The 23,227-nt window shown below is 36.2% G+C and overlaps 1 protein-coding gene across 2 annotated transcripts; it reads right to left on the bottom strand.

Annotated features, from left to right (window-relative positions):
• Positions 1 to 419: 419 nt before the first annotated feature.
• Positions 420 to 22,772, bottom strand: LOC104884621 (cytochrome P450 734A6). Of its 2 annotated transcripts, XM_010669308.4 has the most exons (4): positions 22,076 to 22,736; positions 4,126 to 4,370; positions 2,289 to 2,652; positions 420 to 1,031 (listed from the first exon to the last, which is right to left on the bottom strand). In XM_010669308.4, exons 1-4 carry the CDS (start codon positions 22,580 to 22,582, stop codon positions 615 to 617), a joined length of 1,533 nt encoding a protein of 510 aa, XP_010667610.1. In that variant the 5' UTR covers positions 22,583 to 22,736; the 3' UTR covers positions 420 to 614. The 2 variants fall into 2 exon arrangements, with proteins under 2 accessions (XP_010667610.1, XP_057249662.1); XM_057393679.1 differs by lacking the exons at positions 420 to 1,031; positions 2,289 to 2,652; positions 4,126 to 4,370 and adding an exon at positions 9,222 to 10,457 and having other exon boundaries at positions 22,076 to 22,772.
• Positions 22,773 to 23,227: the final 455 nt, after the last annotated feature.

The following is a 23,227-nucleotide window of genomic DNA, read 5'->3' as shown; positions in this document are numbered from 1 at the left end:
TGTGCATAAACTCGTGGGTTCACAAGCAATGGAACCTTTTTTTTCCCTTGTTCAATGTATTCTTCCTTGATGATCCTTAAACTTCCATATGAATTTTATAGAATTAGGCTATGTTCAGTTCACCTTATTTTTGCTTATTTCAGATCTGATCAGATCAAAAAAAATAAGTCCAGATCAAATCAGTTCAGATCATGCTTATATTTAAAAATCATTATATCTTTCGTTACATATTAGTAAAAATTATAATAATTGAATATTAATAAAGTATTCATTGAGACAAATCAAACAAGATCCCACATGACTATATTTTAGTTCTGATATAGAAAATTATGCTTATCATGAGCAAAGTTGTCATAATTGAGATTAATCTTGTCCATTTTTTTTGTTTTCAATGCTAATATTGCATTCCTCAAGGCGACAAGACTTATGGACTTCACACTGATTCATTCAAGACCATAGTATAATACATAATGTGTGGAAGCAAAACCAGAATTCACTTTGATTAGACAATGAACTTTAGAATAATCTAAGAATTCTGCGAATGGCCATCTGAGGCAAGTATTAGAGCAAGATTTCTTAAATTTACATAAAACCTCAAAGAAAATTTATATGATTTAGCAAATTTTTTGGAGAAGGATATGAGCACCATGTTGAGGTTGTAAGGTCATCAGTTGCATCGGTGCATGAACGTATCTTGGGGATAACATGAACTTATATTGTTGAATAATCATTGCTAGAACAATTCTTGATTCCATCATGGCAAAATTTTGCCCAACACAAACTCTTGGACCCAATGAGAAAGGGAAAAATGCTGCCAAATGCTTCCTAGGTTCAGAAAATCTCATAGGGTTGAAGTTGTCAGCATCGTCCCCCCAAATATTGACATCATGATGAACATCTGTCATGGCCAAATACAACTGTGTTTCAGCTGGAATGTTCAAATCTCCTAACTTCACTTCTTTACTAGTTCTTCTTTTCATCATGACAGCAGGAGGATACAGTCGAAGGGTCTCATTTAGGATCATATTGATCTGTTGGCAACAAACATATTATGTAAACTAATACTGAAATTGCATACTTTGAACCTCGGTGAACAAAATGTACGCTAGAAAAGTGTAACGTATGATGAATATTTCAAAATCCTAAGGAAAAATGGTGAATATTATCTTTAACATACTCCATCTGTTTCAAATATAAGACATTCACGCTTTAAAAAATTTACTTTGACCACAAATATCTCTCAAATACGATAAATAAAAATTATAAAATATTAATACCGTTGAATTCGTCTTGAAGAATACTAAAATAACATTATTTTTAAAATTTTCTATCAAAAATAAATTGAAAGTAATTAACGGTCAAAGTTCGACCTCGAATATCGTGCCTACCTTATCTTTTCAAACGGAGGGATTAAATACATGAATTACTAAATGATATACAATCAGCCCATTTGGTTATTGATGCTAAATTGTGGTAATAGTAAGGTTTTTTAATGTAAATTTGTGAAGATATTTTCAAGTTAATTTTGATAATAATAAAACTTGATGCCAAAACATGGGTTTTTCTTTCATAAATTTCTACTAGAACTCAATATGATATTCCCAAGCGGGCTGATAATGGAATTTGACGTATGCAGATTGGCGGAAAAGTTCGAAAAGGATTTGCGGAAAAAAGCCTGAACTGTTTTGCGGAAAATGAGCCGACGAAATCCGATTGACTATTGTAATACCTTTTCGGAAGCGGAACGGCCCAACGAGTCAAACTCACTGCTATGTTGTGACGTATAGGCTTTTTAAGTCATCCGGATCCGTTTAAGGCCCGAAATCATGCTTTTTAATTATTTCCGAATTTAATTATTTCCTTAATTTCGTTTTAGGGTTTTGTTTAACGTATTTAAACATTATTAGGTCAATGTTTGGAGGCAGTTTTTGACTTTTAATAATATCACAGAGTTTATACTCTTTCTGGTGGATTCCGGAGTTTTACAGATTCATCGCTTGTGAATCTGATCGTTCTTAATTAGAGATTAGTGTTTGCTAATCTCCATAGCTTCCGACTGCGTCAGAATTTTAGGAAGAATATATGTGTTTTGGGATAAAATAGCATTACCATAAATGTTGACATGAGACTGTCTTCACAAATTTAAACTAGAAACCATTATCATTACTATCATTTAATACCATCAAACGGGCCGTAGTGTAAGATCCTACCATCACTATATCTACAAAATTTGTTGAAGTAAAATTTGTTGCAGTGGAAAAGAAAAAATGTCAAGGAGAGACACTCACAAGTTTGAAATGATTTATTTTGTCTGGAGTAGGTAGTCCATCGACACCACAAACTCGAACTACTTCTTCCCTTGCCCTCGTTTGCCATTCTTGGTGTGAACTTAGTAGAATGAGAGCCCAAGTGAGTAGATTAGCAGTTGTTTCCTTCCCTGCAAAATAGAAAGTCTTGCATTCCTCTATTACCTCGTTAATGTTCAACCTCCTTTCCTTTCCATTTTCATATTCTGTGGTAGACATCAATAAACTCAATAAGTTGTTTTGCTTTTTCACCGCCTCACTGTTTTTCAAGATCAATAACTTGATGGAATCTCGAGTTTCCTTATCTAGCCTCCACCTCTCCTTGTTTCTCATGGTCGGCAAAAATCTGTGTTCAAAATTTTTCATCATTTACTTTTGTTTCCAAGATGTTAGAGGGTCCACTTTGTGATATCAAAGCCATGCAAAAGTCTAATTAGCAACTAATTCCAAAATATCCACGAAGCCTTTGGTTATATGATTCTGATAAGGTATGAATTTAGGATGAGTAAAATTCATATCTAGTGTTTGCTTAATAAATTGATAGATTTTAAAACTCAGATATTAAACTCATAAGGTATGGGGTTTTCTAAGGGAGGAGGTTTGCTTGATATATATTGGAGTCATTTATTCCAGGCACGTAGTTGTGGCTGCCCCTTTGCACAAGTTCTCGATCCAAATATTTTTGGTTTTATATAAAAGGACGCAATATGAAAAAGTTTGATACTTTGTGAACCGTAAACGACATAAGCTCCACATCTCCATTCTACGGACTCCATAATTCACGCTATCACCTATCATTTTCCTCAATCTCTTCCATCAAAAATTAAATCTTCCATATTTTAACTTTCTAACTTCTTCCAACAAATATTGTCATCAAGTTTTTTTCATAATTATAAAAATTAAAAGCTATCCATCAATTAGTATTGGTCCTCTCTACTCTCAATGAAAATTTGTGGTCTCTTTCTCTAAGTAACGGAAACAAAGGGTCCAATTTCCATTTTAAAACAAGGACCCCATAAATTTTCAAGACGGCCTGATTTAGTCACCTTTTTACACTCTAGCAGACTAAGGATCTGTTTAGTTTGATTAAAAACATTTTTCATGAAAAATATTTTCAAGTCGAGAACACAAATGAATATTAGCTTTCTTTTGTTTGGTTCGATGCAAAAATATTAAGCTTGTTTTTTTTAAAAAGTATTAAGATAAGAAGGAAAAAATGGAGATGTTCGAAATCACAAACAGCTGAAATGTTTTATTTTAAAACACAAAGGCGTCCATCATAGACGCCCCACTAATAGCATAAACGTCCATGAGAGACGCCTCTAGCTACCTCTGGTGGTGTGACTGTCATGGACACCTATGTCGGTGGTGGGGCGTCCATGGCAGATGCTTTTCCTTTTTTTTATTAATAAAAAAACTTTTTTTGGTGGAAGTGAATCCTATGAGGCGGTTGTGACGATCGTGTGAAGGTGGTGGCAAACTTTGAGGTACAGTAGGTGCTTGGGTAGGACGCGATTTTCTCGGTGGTAGTGGTGGTGGTGGTGATATAATGAAAGTAGTATAATTATAAGGGGAAGAGGAAGTGACGGAAAGGGTCGTTGTTGGTGCGTGGTGGTGGCGGCGGTAGGGGAAGTGAGCGAATGGAAGAAAGAGGAACGAAAGTATATAGATATCGTATAAAAATACTTATTTTAAGGCATTAATAAAAAAATTGTAGGACATTATATAGCAAAAACTTTTTTTAAGGCCCAACATGAATATTTACTACTACAAAACACAGGTACTACTACTATGTATAAAATTTGATAGAGATACGAACCTAAATCCAGGAATGTAGATGCTTCTAAGAGCAATGGAAACAAGGTGCATCTGTTTTTCTTGCAATTCAAAAATTCGTTTTCCCTCTTTATAACTGCTTCCAAAAGCAATTCTGGATATGATATCTGCGCTAAGGCTATGAAGCTCTTGGTGGAGTTCAAGCTCTAATTCGTCTTGGCTTTCCCGAGTTTCCTCCCACTTATTTAAAGTACTTTCAGTACTGGCAACAATTTCAGGTATCCAACTCTGTGAACAATTGTTTTCATCATCAATGCTTATTCTCATTGAAGAAAATCGAAAGATGTTAACCAGACACTACAATTTAGGATAATCCAACTTGATGATGGAATAAACAATAAACATACAACTGGGTATGAATAGGGGCGGATCCAAGATTTCGAATTTGGTGGGGCACCAAATTACAAAAGAAAAATCACAATATCATATTTTAAAACAATGCAACACTTTAATTTTCACAACCTTAATAAATAATATTAAGTATTCAATAATATCTCCATTTTTAGTATATTTAACATATTGACTTTCACATTCATCAACAGATGCAACTTTTATTTCAATTTGTTACTAAAGTTTATAAGAAGTTGATATAAATTTATTTAATGTAAATAGAAATTAAAACAAAATTTTAAATAGTAAACTTTATTTGTAAGTATTTGTAAATAAATCTTGGTCATAATTAATATATTTGAATAATGTCGAAAGTCAATTTGTTGCATTTACTTGTAAGTGAAAGAAAAAGTAATGGTTATATCACAAACAAAAAAATGGTTAAAATTAGAGTTAGGATTCAGTGAGATGGATATTATTTAAAATATGAAATGAAGATTCAAAATGGAGAAGAAAAAAAATGCAAAAATAAAGAAGAGAAAGAGTAAGAAGTAAAAAAACAAAAAGAAAAAACAAAACAAAACAAAAGGTATTAAGCAAATAAGAAAGAAAAGAAAATGCATGTAGGGGAGTCGAACCCGCGATCGCGGCAACAACTACCAATTACAAGTTACTAAGAGAACCACTGGACCAAGTTGCATAATATGTAATTATTACACGCGTTTTAATTTTAACCTATTGTAAAAATCTGTTTGACATTAAAAAGTAAAAGAACCCTATTTTTTTTTATATGGGGCACGTGCCACCCATGACCCTTAATAGATCAATGATATATTTTTGGTTCATAGCATCGTAGTTATGACAAATAATATGGGCCATGTGGTGAAACCGAGCATAATTTCTTCTTTTAAGAAACTTACTGCAATTGGGATTCTTGAGTAGTCGTTCTTTTTAACTTTACATATCCTTGTTAGAGATTAGGGGAAGAAGAGTAAGAGAAGTAGATGCAAAAGTATGAGTAGATTGATTGCCACATTCTTACTGATACAAGTGTGGTGATTTATACACCAAGGTTGCGTACAAAATTATGCATATACTACAGTGTACGGTACAATTGCATAGTAAAGGTTGATTATTCACTTATCTACATTCTGTTCTCAACACTCCCCCTTGAATAATCATCCATAGACATTAGAACTAACTGCCTCATTAAAAACCTTGTCAGGAAAAACCCAGTGGGATAAAAACCTGAACGAAGGAAAAAAGAGTGCAGTGTGTATAATACTCCCCCTGAATTTAACATATGTCACGAAGGTGACGCATTCCTATTTTGTACACCAATTCTTGAAATCTCTTTGCTGGGAGTGATTTGGTGAATAGGTCTGCAAGATTTTGAGATGATTGAATTTGTTGAACATCAATTTTTCCGTCCTTATGGAGGTCATGGGTGTAGAAAAGTTTTGGTGATAAATGTTTGGTCTTGTCTCCTTTGATAAACCCTTCAATTACTTGTGTGATGCACGCAGTGTTGTCTTCGTATATCACAATTGGATTATCCGCAATTGTTCTCATCCCGCATTCTTCTTGAATGTTAGTGACCATTGACCTGAGCCACACGGATTCTCGTCCTGCTTCATAAAGAGCTATTAATTCTGCATGATTCGAGGATGTAGCTGTCAAGGTTTGTTTTGTTGATTTCCATGATATGGCAGTACCTCCATAAGTGAACAGGTAACCAGTCTGTGATTTCGCCTTTTGTGGATCTGATAAGTACCCAGCATCTGCATATCCAATAAGTGGTGCGTTTGGCTTTGATTGATAATACAACCCGAGATCGTGTGTTCCCCGGAGATAACGAAATATGTGTTTAACTCCGTTCCAGTGCCTCTTTGTTGGCGAATTACTGTATCTAGCTAGCAAGTTTACTGGAAAAGCAATATCCGGTCGTGTGTTGTTGGTTAAGTACATTAAAGCACCAATCGCACTTAAGTATGGCACTTCAGGACCAAGAATTTCCTCGTTCTCTTCTCGCGGTCGGAAAGGGTCATCTTTAATGTTTAGAGATCGAACTATCATTGGAGAGCTTAGTGGATTGGCTTTATCCATGTAAAAACGTTTAAGGATTCGTTCTGTATAGTTTGACTGATGAACGAAAATTCCATTCTTGAAATGCTCAATTTGCAGCCCAAGACAAAATTTTGTCTTCCCTAAATCTTTCATCTCAAATTCTTTCATTAAGTACTTGGCAGTTATTTCAAGTTCTCTAGGGGTTCCAATGATGTTCAAGTCATCAACATAAACTGCGATTATAGCAAAACCTGATTGAGATCGTTTGATGAATACACAAGGACTGATTGGATTATTTTTGAATCCTTCCTTTAGAAGATATTCACTAAGACGGTTATACCACATTCTACCAGACTGTTTTAGCCCATATAGTGACCTTTTTAATTTTATGGAGAACATTTCTCTCGGTATATAATTTTCTGGTAATTTTAACCCATCAGGAACTTTCATATAAATATCTGCATCCAGCGACCCATATAAATATGCCGTCACGACATCCATTAGTCGCATCTGCAATCTGTTTGAGACTGTAAAACTCACCAGAAATCTCAAAGTTGTTGCATCAACTACCGGGGAATATGTCTCATCATAATCGATTCCTGGCATTTGAGAAAATCCTTGGGCGACAAGTCTTGCCTTGTATCTGACAATCTCATTTTTCTCATTTCGTTTTCTTACAAATACCCATTTATATCCGACTGGCTTCACACCTTTAGGAGTGCGGGTTATTTGTCCAAATACATCACGTTTTTCAAGTGATTTTAGTTCTCTTGAATTGCTTCTCTCCATTTTGGCCAATCTTGTCTACGTTGACATTCGTTTACTGTCTTTGGTTCCATATCATCTTCATCATATATTATATCAACCGCTATGGAGTAAGCAAAGATGTCATTCATAACAATATTTTTCCGATTCCACTGCTTCTTTGTGGAAATGTAATTAATCGATGTTTCATTGTTGTCTATGATTTCATGTTCTTCATCTTTCGAGGCATCTTTATCTTTATTTTCAGCTTGGATTTCATTACTTTCAGTTGGAAGAGCCTTTTTATTTCATCTACTACTTCCTCTCGTTTTTTCATTTTTCTTGGCTTTGAATCTTTAGAGCCAGGCGGTCTTCCTCGCTTACGTGCCATCGGTTCATTATCCAATGCCTTATTCACAGTTGGAATTTCAATTCGTGCAGGGACATTTTCAGCTGGTACATGTGATTTTGTCACCTTTTTAATATCCGTAAATGCATCAGGCAATTGATTTGCAACACTTTGTAAATGGATGATTTTCTTCACTTCTTGTTCACAAGAATTAGTTCGTGGATCTAGAAATGATAATTGTGTTGCATTCCATGTGATCTCAATTTGTTTATTCTTTGGGTCCATCTTTGCTCCCCCTAAGGGTGGGAATATTGCCTCATTAAAATGGCAGTCAGCAAATCTAGCTGTGAATAGATCACCTGTCATTGGTTCAAGATACTTTATAATGGATGGTGATTCAAAACCAACATATATTCCCAGCCTTCTTTGTGGACCCATTTTTGTGCGTTGTGGTGGAGCAATGGGGACATATACAGCGCATCCGAAGATTTTCAAGTGTGAGACATCTGGTTCTCTTCCAGAGACTAACTGTAATGGGGAGAATTTATGATAGGCAGTGGGTCTCAAGCGAATTAGTGATGCTGCATGTAATATAGCATGACCCCAAACAGATGAAGGCAATTTGACTTCATTAATAATGGTCTTGCAATTAATTGCAACCTCTTAATTAATGCTTCCGCTAGACCGTTTTGTGTGTGAACATGTGGAACAGGGTGTTCTACCATAATTCCAATTGACATGCAATAATCGTTAAACGTTTGGGACGTAAATTCCCCTGCATTATCAAGCCTCAATTTCTTTATTGTGTGATCTGGGAATTGAGTTCTTAATCGAATAATTTGAGCAAGAATTTTTGCAAAAGCAATATTTCTACTTGACAAAAGGCTCACATGTGACCATCGTGTTGAGGCATCAATTAATACCATGAAGTATCGGAATGGTCCACATGGAGGTTAATTGGCCCACAAATATCGCCTTGTATTCTCTCCAAAAATGTTGGCGATTCAGTTGCAATTTTATTTCTAGAAGCCTTGTTATCAATTTGCCAAGAGAACATGCAACACATGATAATTCATCTGATTTAGGAATTCTTATGTTTCTTATCGAATGTCCAATTGAATTCTCGATTATCTTCTCCATCATTCCTGTGCCAGGATGACCTAAGCGGTCATGCCATAAAGTAATCAATGTTTTGTTCTCTAATTTTCGCTTAGAGATCATATTTATTTCAACTGGACATGTGTCAATAAGATATAATCCTGATAAATATGCTGGCAATTTTTCACATATAAATTTCTTGCCACATTTATTTTCTGTGATACAAAGATATTCCTTCTGGCTATCCATCATTGTTTCTAGATGATAACCATTTTTACGTACATCTCGAAAACTTATGAGATTTCTCCGAGATTTACTTGAGTATAGTGCATCATTGATGACTAATTTTGTCCCATTTGGGAGCATTATGCAAGCCTTTCCAGAGCCTTCTATTAATTTGGATGTTCGGATATAGTGTTAACATCGGCTTGGAACATTACCAATTTTGAAAATACTCTTTATTTTTCAATATGGTATGTGTTGTTCCACTATCCAAAAGGCATTGATATTCATTTCCAACTCGATCCATATCTTCAGAGTAAAATAAACATATAGTTAGTTTAAGAGAAAACAAATGTGTATTTTATTGATAGTAATGAAGTACATGACTGAAATAAAAGTACAAGTGAACAAGAAATAAAACAAATGCATTTGCTAAACATCGTTGTTTTCTCCCAGGGTAAAGTCTTTTCCCGAGTCAGCTTCATCCATAAAAAAGTCAGATATGTCAAGGCTGGGCATGGAGGTATTTGCCTCATTGACAAAGTTGGCTTCCGCATCCTTTCCTTTTCTTTTGGAAGCTTGGTAGAGTTCTACTAAATGTTTGGCTGTGCGGCAAGTGCGGCCCCAATGCCCAGTCATACCACATCTGTAACATGCATCTTTCCCTTTTGGGTTTTGCTTGTAATTTCCTTGTTGTCCCCTTCCGAAATTTTTAAAATTATTGTTTCTCGGAAAAATTGGCCTCTACCACGTCCACGCCCTCGGCCACGATAATTACCACGGCCTCTCCCACGACCGTTGTAATTACCGCGTCCACCCCTATGTACAGCATTTGCTTCTGGTGGATCGGAGCTTTCTATTGCATTTATTTCATGTGAGGCTGAAGACCCTGTAGGTCTGAGATTATGATTTTTCAATAAAAGATCATTATTCTGTTCAGCCACAAGCAGCACCGAGATTAGCTCAGAGTATTTTTTGAAAGCTCTTAACCTGTATTGTTGTGCCAATATTATATTCGTAGCATGGAAAGTGGAGAGTGTTTTATCTATCATCTCCTGTTCAGTTATGGGATGATCACAATATTTCAACAATGATACAATTCTAAACAATGTTGAATTGTAATCACTGACTGTTTTAAAGTCCTGGAATCTCAGATTTGTCCAGTCAAAATGTGCCTTAGGGAGGAGCACACTTTTGTGATGCCCATATCTTTCATTTAAGCTGTCCCATAATTCTTTGGGATCATCCACAAGTAGATATTCAGTTTTCAAACTATCATGTAAGTGATGCCTGAGAAGGACTAAGGCTTTTGCCTTTTCTTGTTCAGTTGCTATTTTAACTGAAGTGGTTGATGTAGTTGCATCATTTTGTTGGGCCGTGATACTTTGAATTGTATGTTCCAATCCCTGGGCCTTTAAATTCATTTGGGCGTCCACCTTCCATTCTAAAAATTTATGCCCAGATAGATCTAGTATGTTAAATTGTCTTTTCATTAGATCTCCCATCTTTACTACAAACATGTAAATATTTATAATTAGTAAATGATAATAAATCATATGTATTATCTCCCCCTGATTTTTATCATCATAAATATTATGCAAAGAAATATTACAAACACAATCCATATAAGTTTAGTATATAACAGATACTAATCTTTTTAGAACAAAACAAAAAAAATCAAAGAAAAATAAATGATAACAAGAAAAGGAAAAAAAAAGGACTATATAATACATACTAAAACAAAAAAAACTTAGTAAAATGCACAATTAATGAAAATTTTTTTTGTGCATTTTTTTGACTATTTCGCCGGGGGGATTTGTATTTGGATTTTATTTTTGTGTAAAAAAGAAAACAATTATCCCCATTAATAAAGCTATTAGAGCCATAATGAGGGATAAATAAAATCGTATCATCATAAAATCTTCTTCAAAAGAAGAAGATGAAGGTTGGTTATTGTTGTTGGGATTCATGATGGCCGGGAAAAAATGGGGGTCGAAATTAGGTGGAAGAAGGAAAGTGGGAGATGGATAGATTTTGGATAAAAAGTAAAGATAAGATAAGGGGTGTGTGGTTGGTAAGAGACGGGTAATCCGGTATTTATAGAGGTAATTGCCAAACTGTATTTTACAATATGTAAATGTATACATGTTGGTAATAAACAGATAATTTAGTTAATAATATTGGAGAAACTAGGACACGTGACCAGAAGTAACTATTACTAGTGATAACAATATTAACAGAAACAAGAAAGAACTATTAAACTTATGTGATAAGACACATTCTTACTGATATTATTAGAGTGAGTATCAAAAAAAAGGTGAAGATGCCAAAAAAGTAGGACTTGCAACAATATAAGTATCTCATAATATGTCCATTATATTACTAGTGATGCCAAAAAAGGTGATAGGACACGTGACCAGAAGTAACTATTACTAGTGATTACTTGTGACAACAATATAAGTATCTCATAATATGTCCATTATATTCTTTATATCATTAGTTTTAGTTCTCTCTTATAAGGTTAAATGAAAGACAAAAGGAACAAAAACAACAACAATACTAGAAAAGGGAAAATAAAATGCTAGACAATAAAAAAACAAGGGGAAGATGCCAAAAAAGTAGGACTTGCAATTTTACTTGTTAGCTTGTACGTGATATATGCAAAAGGAAAGTAAAAGTTGGGTGATAAGATCAATGTGTATGCTTTGACTATAGGCTATAGTAAAACCTCCTTTTTTTCATTTTTTTTTATTTTTATGGAGTGATGTGTCATCAATCACCATGCATGAAGGCCATATGTATTGTGAAAGAGAAAAAAAACATGAAGGCTATATGTATTGTTCTTTTACAGGTTATAAGAAGTAGTTCACTCTTACTTTCCTCCTTATTTCTCATATTCAAAAGTCATCTATTCTTTCTCCCTCTTTTCTTCTTAAGTATAATGATATCTAGTGTATATCCAAGAAAAAAAACATGATTCGATTACATTCATATTATTAGAGTGAGTATCAAAAAAAAGGTGAAGGTATGTAGTGGATATGGTGAGTATATTTTTTTTCTTAGTATCAAATAATTTCTCGGGAAGTCTAGTAGAGTTAGATATGAAGGGTTCTAAAGTTTTTTTTTTATGAGTTTCTGATATAGAAGATCCGAGTTCTCGGCAACTATAGAGCATACTTCTCACAAAAAAAAACTAAAGTAGTTTGTAGTAATTTATGTGAAGTGGGAAAAAAATTTATACCTTAGAGTTCGTGCTGATAACGTGTTAGAGATTAGGGGAAGAAGAGTAAGAGAAGTAGATGCAAAAGTATGAGTAGATTGATTGCCACATTCTTACTGATACAAGTGTGGTGATTTATACACCAAGGTTGCGTACAAAATTATGCATATACTACAGTGTACGGTACAATTGCATAGTAAAGGTTGATTATTCACTTATCTACATTCTGTTCTCAACAATCCTAGAATTTTAGTATTGAGTATTTTTAATAGCGTCCCCCTTTAAGTGGAACTGTCAATGTCTTAGTGTTCTATGAACTTAAGAAGTATATTTGGCGTACAATTTTTTATTAGCCTACTTGGGATAGGTTTATCATGTTTAAGCATTGAGGATTCTTCTATGTTTAATATTATGGTTTTAGACTTTTAGTATTTAATTTTACTTGACTAAGGAGAGTTTAGATTAAAAAAATTCAGTTTTTTTTTTCCATTTGTTAATTGAGGTTTAACTGCCCGTTTGGTAATAGGTAATAAATCGTGGGAATGGTAATGTATTGTAGTGTAAATTTGTACTAGAAACCCAATGTCATTACTTGTGATAATGCTATTTCATCGCTAGATACCCATTTTCTCCCTAAAATCTCATTACTATCCATTACCACATGGGAATGTGGTATTGGTTGGTAATAGAAATTTATAAAGGGGAACCCATGTTTTGTGATAAAGTTTATGTATGGGTAGCACCCTCAAGTTTGTTGTTGGACACATTTTGTGTCCGGCGTGAAACTCTTAGGATGCGATCTCATCACGCTAAACCAAACCACTCCTGATAATGGTCCGAGATGGCACTCGCAGCCACCAAAAAGGACAAAATAAGGGAATCTTCCTTCCAATTAGATGCACCTTAGTCGTACACATGTCAAAGGATTACATCCTGTCAGGTGAACAGTACTCCTCTAAATAGCCAAATGATACAATTATGCAGGTACATTCGCACACACCTAAAATAGCTTATCTCTCTCTTTCTCTCTCTCTCTCTACTTTCTCTCTCTAAATCATTCAAGGACATACACTGACTTGAGCGTCGGAGAGGGTTTCATCGCATCCGCCCTAGGTCATTCACGGATATATATTGACAAATCAAAAGATGACTTTCTCTCTCTGATTTTACTTCACTGAGGAGAGTTTATATTAATAAAATTCACTTTCTTTCATTTGTTAATTGAGGCTTAACGACGCGTTTGGTAATAGGTCATAAAGCGCGGGAATGGTAATGCATTATAGTGTAAATTTGTACTAGAAATCGAATGTCGTTACTTATGGTAATGCTATTTCATCTCAAGATATCCATTTTCTCCCAAAATTCTCATTACTATCCATTACCACTTGGGAATGTGGTATTGGTTGGTAATGGAAATTTATAAAGGGGAACCCATGTTTTGTGATAAAGCTTATGTATGGGTAGCACCCCAAGTCTGCTGTCGGACACACTTCATGTGTCCGGCATGAAACTCTTAGGATGCGATCTCATCATGGTAAATCAAACCACTCCTGATAATGGTCCGAGATGACACTCGCGGCTACCAAAAAAGAAAAAAATAAGGGAATTTTCCTTCCAATTAGACTCACCTTAGTCGTACATGTGTCAAAGGATTACACATACTGACAGATGAACAGTACTCCTATAAATAGCCAAATGGTACTATTCTGCAAGTACAGTCACATACACCTAAAATAGCTTCTCTCTCTCTCTCTCTCTCTCTCTAAACCATGCACGGACATACGGTAACTTGAGCGTCGGAGGGGGTTTCCTCGCATCCCCCCCGAGGGTGGTTCATGTTTGTTCTCCTGCAGTTCTCCAACCTCGGACACCCCCACAATCATTAACGAACATCTCAAACGTCCGCTACCGTTTCAACACCGAAACAACTTGGTGCAAGAAGGAGGGGCGCTTCCCCTCTTTTATGATAACAGTCATGGCTAACACAAACAATATGAGTCGTGAACCACAAGGATTCAAAACTAGTCAAGGGTCTTCTCAACCCCTTATTATCGGACATGTAGGGGCACCTAAGTCCACTTCAGGACGCCACAGAACGATGAATAAACTCCTAACAACAATGTTCTATTCAATTTGGCTTAGTTCAGTCAATTCTCTCCGGAGCAACTGAAAACTATAGCATCCTTCATACAATGTTGACAGGCACTCCTCAGCCTAACAACACCCCTTCCTAGAATGTTGATGTTGTAAACCGTAAGTGACCACTAGTCTTGACTGGTAAGATTGCTAACGGAACTCCGTTAATAAAAATGCGTACCTTCACTAAAGAGGGACGACAACTTGAGAATCAACTCAACCAATCTGGGTATAAGGAGCCATTGCTAGACACAGAAAAGCTTTATAACTCTGCGGATGAAGAAAACCAAGGTCACTCCCACCGTGAATACAACACCAACGGTGCTAGTAACTATTCGGTTGGCGGACACATACTGATTAAACCAAAACTCTCTCCTTTTTTGTTCCAGAGTTCCTAAATCACCATATGACCAGGATTAAGATGCCATTCTGCAAGTATGATGGCACCTCTGATCTAGATGACCATGTTGCAGCATATGAAGGCCATATTTTTTATACACTCAGGTGGACACTATATAGTGCAAGGTGTTTCCATTCACTATAATTGGGATCGCCCAGACTTGGTTGTAGAGTCTGAAATCGGGTATCATTTCTAGCTTCTCTCAGTTTTTATCCAAATTTAGTACTCATTTTGTAAGCAATAGGCACTGTGACTGCACCACTGGAGAATTGCTTTCTATCAAGCAAGGTGAAATAAAGAGCCTACGAGATTTCATTGGTCGTTTCAATGTGGAGGCGGTCTCTATTTCGCGCCTTAAGCAGGACATGACCGTCTTAGCTCTAATGACTGGGCTCAGAGAGGGGTCCGCGTTCAGGAGCTATCTAGACCACAATACCTTCACGTCTCTTGGACCCGTTTTGGAAAAGCAAATGATTTCATTAGGGGTGAAGAATTTGACAAGGTCGCGAGTAGTAAGCTTCGCGAGCCTAAAAGAAGGAAGGAAGAGAAGCAAAAGCAAGATAAGGGGCGCAAGAATGATCGTGGCTAGGAAGAAAGAAAGCAAGAATCTAACGTGGTCAAGAAAGGGAATGATCGCGAGAGGGGTTAACGTAAAGAAAAGTGTGACGTGTACACTCCGCTCACAACCTCTAGAGCGCAGATATACACAATGAACAAGGACAGTGACAAGTGGCAATGTTTAAAGCAGATGTTCCATAAGAACCGTGACAAGAGCAAGTGGTGCGATTTTCATGGTGATCACGAACACTTAACTGAGGATTGTAGTCATTTAAAAGACAATATGGAGGATCTAATAAGAAAGGGATACTTTGCTCAATACAAGGCTTAGACTAGAGATGGAGATTTGAAAAAGCCAACTAACCAGAATGTTCATTCGCAGATTGGTGAAATTCACGTAATCAGTGGCAGCCCTACTCATGAGGGTAATATAAATGGAGCCAAGGGTAGATTGAAATAGTTCAGACACCAAGTAAACTTCAATGAGAGTATGCGGTGGAGAAAGCCGCCAGTAATGTCAGCCATGTCTTTCACATTGGAGGACGCCAAACATGTTAACTACCCCCATGATCACCTAATGGTAGTCACTTTGAAGGTATCAAATTGTTCGATTCATAGGTTCCTTGTGCATGGAGGAAGTTCTGCACACATACTTTATTGTTCAACTTTTGAAAAATCGATGATTGGCCGGGAACATCTAAAGCTTGTCCGCTACACTGTGATAGGTTTCACAAGAGCATTGTAGGTTGCTGAAGGTCTCATAACGTTACCGGTTAGAGTTGGGGAAAACGAGAAAACTAGGGATGTAATGGAAGAATTTTTGGTAGTAGAAGCACCAGGAGCTTATAATGCTATAGTGGGACCCCTTTTCATTCATGGCGTCCAAGGAGTTGTATCTACTTACCATATGTTAATGTTATATGTCTCTAATATAGGGACGACATAAAAATTGAGAGGAAATCAAGAAATGGCCAAATCATGCTATCTTATAGCCTTCAAGCGGCCTGCAATAAGAATCCCAACAGAAGATATAAATCCGCCAATGCGAAAACAGAGGAGAGCTCAGAATAAAGTTCTGGCAAATGAAACAGAGCTTGAGAAAGTGGATGAAGAAATGATGGAAATATCTATGGAGGATTTGGTGTCTAGGCCTAATGGTACGCCAAGACCCCAAACCTGATGGAGAGATGAAACAGGAAATGCTAGCAATAGATCAGATAAGGAGGGTCACTATCGGGACTGACATGAACCCAAAGGTCATAGTCAATCTAGTGAATCTTTATCGAGAAAACGCTGATGACTTCGCGTTCTTCACGGATGAGATGCCGGGAATAGACCCGACCGTGATGGTACATCACTTCAACGTTGATAGTGCAATCTGTATTGTCAAACAAAAAAAGATAAATTTTTCTTTTGAGAACAACAAGGCCATCAACGAAGAAGTAGACAAATTGTTGGTGGCTGACTTCATTGAACCATGTGATTACACAGAGTGGATGGCCAATGTAGTTATTGTGAAAAAACCTAACGTACAGTGGAGAATGTGCGTAGATTTCACAATTCTGAAAAGAGCTTACCCAAAAGATTGTTATCCTCTCCCGAGAATAGATCAGTTAGTAGATTCCACCAGCGGTCACGTATTGTTGAGTTTTATAGATGCGTTCTCAGGCTGCCATCATATCAGCCTGTTGGAGGCCGATAGGAAAAAGGTAGCACTGATCACTGATTGTGGGGTATACAATTATAAGCCAATGTTGTTAGGACTCCGCAATGCAGGGGCAACATATCAAAAACTGGTTGGCAAAGTGTTCACGGAGAAGAGGAGCGGAACATAGAGGTGTATGTAGACGACTCCATTATCAAAAGAAAAACTGACTGCGAACATTTGAGTGACCTTGAAGAAACTTTCAGTACTTTGAGAAAAGTAAAGCCATCTAAGTTGGAATAAGAAGTAAAGCCTTCTTGGCAGTCAAGGAGCATTTGAAAAGCCTACCCACAATCACAAGACACGAGATGAGAGATACGTTGTTGTTGTATATCTCGGCCTCTCCTAAAACGGTCACAATTGTCTTGTTGGTGGAAAAAGAAAAACTGCGTCATCCCATATATTTCATTAATCACATCCTAAACGGTCTGGAGTGTCGTTATCGGTTAGTGGAAAAGATGGCATAGGCAGTATTTATAGCCGCCAGGAAACTCCGACCTTATTTCGACTAATCCCATCCAAGTTCTAACAAACCAACCGCTAGAAAAAGCTTTACAGACAATGGATAGCTCAGGCCGTTTGCTGTATTGGGTGGTTGAGTTATCAGAGTATGATATACAATACAAACCCGGGACCACTATTAAAGTACAGGCCCTGACAGATTTTATTGTGAAAGCCTCATATGAGGAGGAAGAGATGAAAGAAAAGGAGACATGGCTACTAGAAGCGGACGACTCCTTCGAGGTTAAAGGATGCGGGGCCGGGATTGTAATGACGAGCCCGGATGGGAACATTTATAAGTAAGACATAAAATTTGCATTTCAGCATCGAATAATGAGGCCGAGTATGAAGCAGGTATTGCCGGTCTCATAATGTGCTTCCGGCAGGAGCAAAAAATGTGTCTTTGAAAACAGATTCGCAATTGGTAAACGATTAGCTCAGAGGAGAGTTTGAAGCTAGAGAGGCCAACACGCAGAAGTATGTCGAGAAAGCCAAAGAAATGATTGCCCAGTTGGATTAATTTGAAATACAAGCGATTCCCAAAACTGAGAATATGAAAGGGGACCGAGGGAGTGGGCTCGCGGAGAGGGGAATCCAATATGTGGACGGCAGACCCCATGTTGTGCGCTTCAGACGCGGCCGCAATTTCAACAGCCAACCTTTTGCTCGGGTTCTCTCCACCTTGGTAGACTCACAAGGACGTCTATGACTGGTATTCCCGCCACCACGATTGACCGGGACATAAACAACATGCCGGAAACGGGTATGATGCCCCTACCGGCAACTCGACTAGGAGTACGTACGGCACGACGGACAACATGACTAGCATTGCGGCCCCACCACTGGCGGATGCAGCAGGGTCATTGGGGGTACTGCAGTATCCCCAAAGTGAGTTTTTTTGTGAAATTAAAAACCTTGAAAAGAATATTATATGAAGAGATGAAGTGTGGAACTGGGAAAGAGAAGAAAGAGAAAGAAGATTAAAATGTCGTCTAGGTTTGCTGCCTCCTCCAATTCATCTGCCCCTCATGTCTTGACAAGGATTAGGTTAAACGTTAAATGGTTTTCCTTTTCTCATTCAACAGTAAGGTATATGTATCAAGTACTAGGGAGGCAAAACCTACACCCCGCAAAGCTATACAAAGTTATATAAAGCATGAATATAACGAGTCCCCAAATACAACAAAGCCCAAACTAGTTGAATGTTCATTGTTCATTGTTGAACTTAAATACTTTATCTAGGGGACTTAAATAATTAAATTAGTAGAATATTGATTCACATCACTGAGGTTTTAAAGGTTAGGTCTTTGTTTAATGTTTAGCTGATAAACTGATAATTTAACGTTAATAACAAATTAAGACTAATGATGATGTATGAATGAAAAAATAAGGTAGTTTGAATTGATTGATTTGTATGATAAATTAATCATTGGTTATTGATTTGATTTCAAACGGACTATTTATTAGATAATAATTACTCCCTTCATCTCATATTATAGTGCTTCTTTTCTTTTAACGTGTCCCAAAATATCCCCTAAAAAAAATTTTCCAAAATATAATTCCTGTTTCCATTTTTAATTCCACACATTTTCATAATTTTCCTAGAAAAATTGTGCTACCATTATTTATTTGCTTCTTAAAAATAGTTTTTTGCTTTGTTTATTCAACACTAGCCTTCATATGTACGCGATGCGTGCGTTAATTTCAAAATTTGTTATTCTATTAGATACTCCATTCGTACTTTATTTATGATTAAACTTAAATGTGAAAAAGTCAACAGTTAGATGAATTTAGATATATTATTTCGCTAATGTAAAAAAATAAAAAGGTTGTGAGTGATTGTTAACATTAATTTTTTGTGAATGAATATTGAACAGAATGAAACAAAAATAATGAGTTGGTTTAACTGAATTAAATAGTATCAAAGATAGTGAATGTTCAGACTTTTCATGTGCACGTTATGTATGTCATATTTTCTTATAAGGTATAAATATTTTGTCCATTTAATTTTTGATTGAAGTATTTGATGCATTATACCATTTTAAACTTATTTTAAATGGCAAGTTGGAATGAGAATTTTTAAATGATTTGCTTTTGTAATTTTTTTCATTCCATTAATTAGATCATTAAGGGTATTTTAGTCACTTCAAAAGAGGACACCACACCTCCTCCCTTAGCTTATATAATAGAGATAAGGGTTGAATTAGTCATGCATTTAATGCTTTTTCACCACTTATTGTCATTCTCTCTCCTAAATCAGTCTTTTCCCCATAACATTTACTTTCAATACACGAACACTTGTTACCTTCCTTTTAGAAATTTAGATATAAACTCCTTGGCCATATTAGTCGTAAGGGCTAGGTCAGCTAATAGACAAGTTCTTCCCTCCCTAGGGCTAGAAGTAGACGAACTATGTTCGCCATGAAGGGAAGAGGAAAAAGAAGGATCAGTTGCAGACATAAAATTATCACTCAAGGTTTTTTGACTATCGGAGCGGTGTGACATAGTTCTAAGCAACAAAAGGCAATAGAAAGCTAAAAAGGTATGGAATAGATACTTGAAAAGAAAATCTCGTCGAGGAACTGACCGAAGAAATCAAGCAAGCCTTCAAAAATTACAGGAGAAGTCCCAAAAGTGCAAGAAGAAGAATTTCTAGTCCAATGGCACCGGAAAAATCAAGAACTCGCTTGAAGAGTCGAAATGAGCGAAGTAGAAATCCTCGAACAAACCCAGATAAAAAAGAATGAAATTTGGTGAAATCTTTTGAACACAGTGAACGAAAAGTAACCCGAAGTACTTTCAAGGAAGTTCGCTGCAAGAAAGCGAAGAACTTGGAAGAAAAAGAGAGGTCTGAAATCTTCGAATAATTCGAAAAACCAGAGAGAAAACTGAAGGAAGATGATGAAGATGGATGAAAAATAAAGAAAAAGCAATTTCATCTTTTAAGTACTAAGGCGGATGGTCACGATGAAACGACCCATCAACTGCTCTCCTAAATTTATGCCAAGTGTCAACTGCAAAGTCTACCCTAATGAAACAAAGAGGTGAAAAACGAGCGAAATTCCAGAAAGGTAATGATTACACTTTTTGAAATCCACATTGCACCACAAGCCAACATGTGGAAGCATAAAAAAAATTATTTGGCCAACATGCAAAATTAATTCGCCTCCTCAAATCCAACATCAATGACGGTCGCGACCCCTAATGATGCTGAGGGGGCTAGTTGTATAGGTAGCAACCTAAGTCTGTTGTCGGACACACTTCGCATGTCCGGCATGAAACTCTTACGATGTGATCTGATCATGGTAAACCAAATCAATCCCGATAATGGTCTAAGATGGCACTCGCAGTCACTAAAAAGGACAAAATAAGGGAATCTTCCTTCTAATTAGACTCACCTCAGTCGTACACATGTCAAAAGATTACGCATCGTGTCAGATGAACATTACTCCTATAGATTGTCAAATGGTATTAATCATTGACGGACATCTCAAAGGTCTGTCACCGTTTCACCACCGGAACAGTTTCATTCTCATGTCATTGACAAGAAAACTTCTTTACCAAATTACACTAAATTTCATTACTATTACCACTATTTATTACCACTAACCAAACGAGCCAAAAAGTGTTTATTTTATTTTATGCAACCTATTGCATAATTCTATTGTGTTTAAAGAGTAAATTCAATTACAAAACCCCTCGAATAATAAACGAGTGAAGTTCACTTTAATAAACTAGGTTATGTTTCTTTGATCATGAAGGTACACAAATCATCATAAGCTAAAATCCTTTACAAATCATGACCTAAGATGTAAATCCATAAATTAATTTTAGAACCCTCACATAATCACATACTTGGATTAAAGGTAATCAACTAAGAGAGCAATAAAAGTCAAACTAAGGAAAATTAAGGTGTTTAGAGGTGATTATGAAAGGGAAGAGATGATAATAAAGAGGATGAGCTAATGTTGGTAAGAAAATAAAAAAGGAATGGATGGGACAATTGTAGCCTTATATTGAGGTAAAATTTACCCATCTCATTTGGAATAATGGTTGTTCCTCTCTACTTCCTCATTACAATTTACAACAACACTACATTATCCCCCTCGTAAAACGACATTAAATAGCCCTCATTTTTTTTACTTCCTCCGTTTCATAATAAGTGAAATAATTCTCTCTTTTATGTGAGAGTTTTTTTAGAGAAGTGTTTCACTTATTATGAAACAGAGGAAATATTAAAGTGACTTGACTTTTATTGCTTTTACAGTTTGTTTGGTAGAACTAATTTGGATATAAAAAATAAAAAAAGTGGAAGGATATTTGTTACTTTTCAATGTTTGGTTCACTAAAAAAAAATTAAGTGAAAGAAAATGGGAGGAATTACAAAGAAAGACTCTTTAATAAAATTTCACTTTCTTTTCCTCTCAAAAGTGGAGAAATTTGGGGGGAAAGTGAAAATTGATATTAAATATGGGAAGTTAAGGTTTTTTATTATTTCTCTTCCATTCCTTTGTCTTCTCTTTCTTTTCTTTACTAAAAATGAACCAAACACACTGTTAATCCCTATCCATGTATCACCCATAGAAGTAAGCAATGGACTAACCTTTACCCTTTCCATGTTAAACGCTTGGTTAGCAATACGGCGATGAAAAGCCCATTGGTCACCTTCAAGACCAACAAGTCCTTCACCAAACAACATCTTGGCCAAGGGATTATACTTCAACTTCTTAAACGAACCACTCGTGTTCATCAGCACTTCCTTTATCATTTGGGGATCAGCTAGAGCAAGCATGGGCTTTGGCCCAAACCAATAAAGAAAAGTCTTTCCATATTGGGCCGACCATTTGTTGTAGAAAGGCATAACCCTGTGAGTGATGTTGTGATTCAGTATTGGATCATCCGTACCCGTTTTCATGGGCTTGGACTGGGCTTCAACGTACATCCGTCGGATCTCCGCCGTGTTCCCGACGATCGGATGATAGGTGGGTCCCACTATGCCTTGGTTTCTGAAGTGGCGCTGTATCTTCCATGGCACCCATAAGATGGTGTGCGTGAGCTTTAGGATTATGATTATTATGACAACACCTGTAAATAAATGAAGGGCTTCCATGATTTAGATTCGGAGATGGAGCCGATAGAATGAGAAGGCAGAAGAGTTATATATTGGCTATAGATTTTTTTAAAAAATTTAAATAAAAGAACTGAAAAGGAGAAGGTGAGTAGTGGTGTTACCGGTTAGTCAATATTTAGCTCGATTTTCAAAAACAAGTGATCCCTTCAACCACCTAAAAAGATATTGTAAAATACTAATGCCTTTTTCCTTTTACATGAGATATAAATTTTCATACATAAGGGTGTTCCTAAGCCTAACTAATTTGTAAACTATTCAAATCTGGCTTGAAATTTTCTAGAGCCGAGCATAACAAGGTTTTATTTTAAAAGTTTGTAAGCAGGCTCGAAATATGGTTTGGTTAAAGATTTTTTCATATTATAGAAATTAAATGAAAAGTTTTACTTAAATTGTGCATAATATTTGTAAAAAGCTCAAAGTAATCTAAACCTATTTATACCATATATGCAATATAATTTTTCAAATCACGTTGAGTTTTAAGGTAGTTTGAACTAGAAAAATTAGCCTCGAAAAAGTTCAAGACTCGACTTGAGTTCGACTAAAAGTGTTACGAGTCGAGCCGGGCAACCTCGGGCTCGGTCTCGGTTCGCCTCGTTAACACCTCTATTCATACAATAGACATTT

This window comes from Beta vulgaris, chromosome 3 (genome assembly GCF_026745355.1).
Source record: "Beta vulgaris subsp. vulgaris cultivar EL10 chromosome 3, EL10.2, whole genome shotgun sequence".
Classification (NCBI taxonomy): domain Eukaryota; kingdom Viridiplantae; phylum Streptophyta; class Magnoliopsida; order Caryophyllales; family Amaranthaceae; genus Beta; species Beta vulgaris.
The sequence above is the reverse complement of the archived record's forward strand: the minus strand, read 5'-3'. Positions and strand labels throughout refer to the sequence as shown.

What these genes read in the sequence shown, in the direction of transcription:
- LOC104884621 (XM_010669308.4), bottom strand. Translation starts at nt 22,582, where the DNA reads ATGGAAGCCCTTCATTTATTTACAGGTGTTGTCATAATAATCATAATC. An exon ending in TTAACATGGAAAGGGTAAAG is followed by an intron (nt 4,371 to 22,075) that starts GTTAGTCCATTG and finishes AATTGTTCACAG; the next exon opens with AGTTGGATACCTGAAATTGT. An exon ending in AAATAAATCATTTCAAACTT is followed by an intron (nt 1,032 to 2,288) that starts GTGAGTGTCTCT and finishes TGTTGCCAACAG; the next exon opens with ATCAATATGATCCTAAATGA.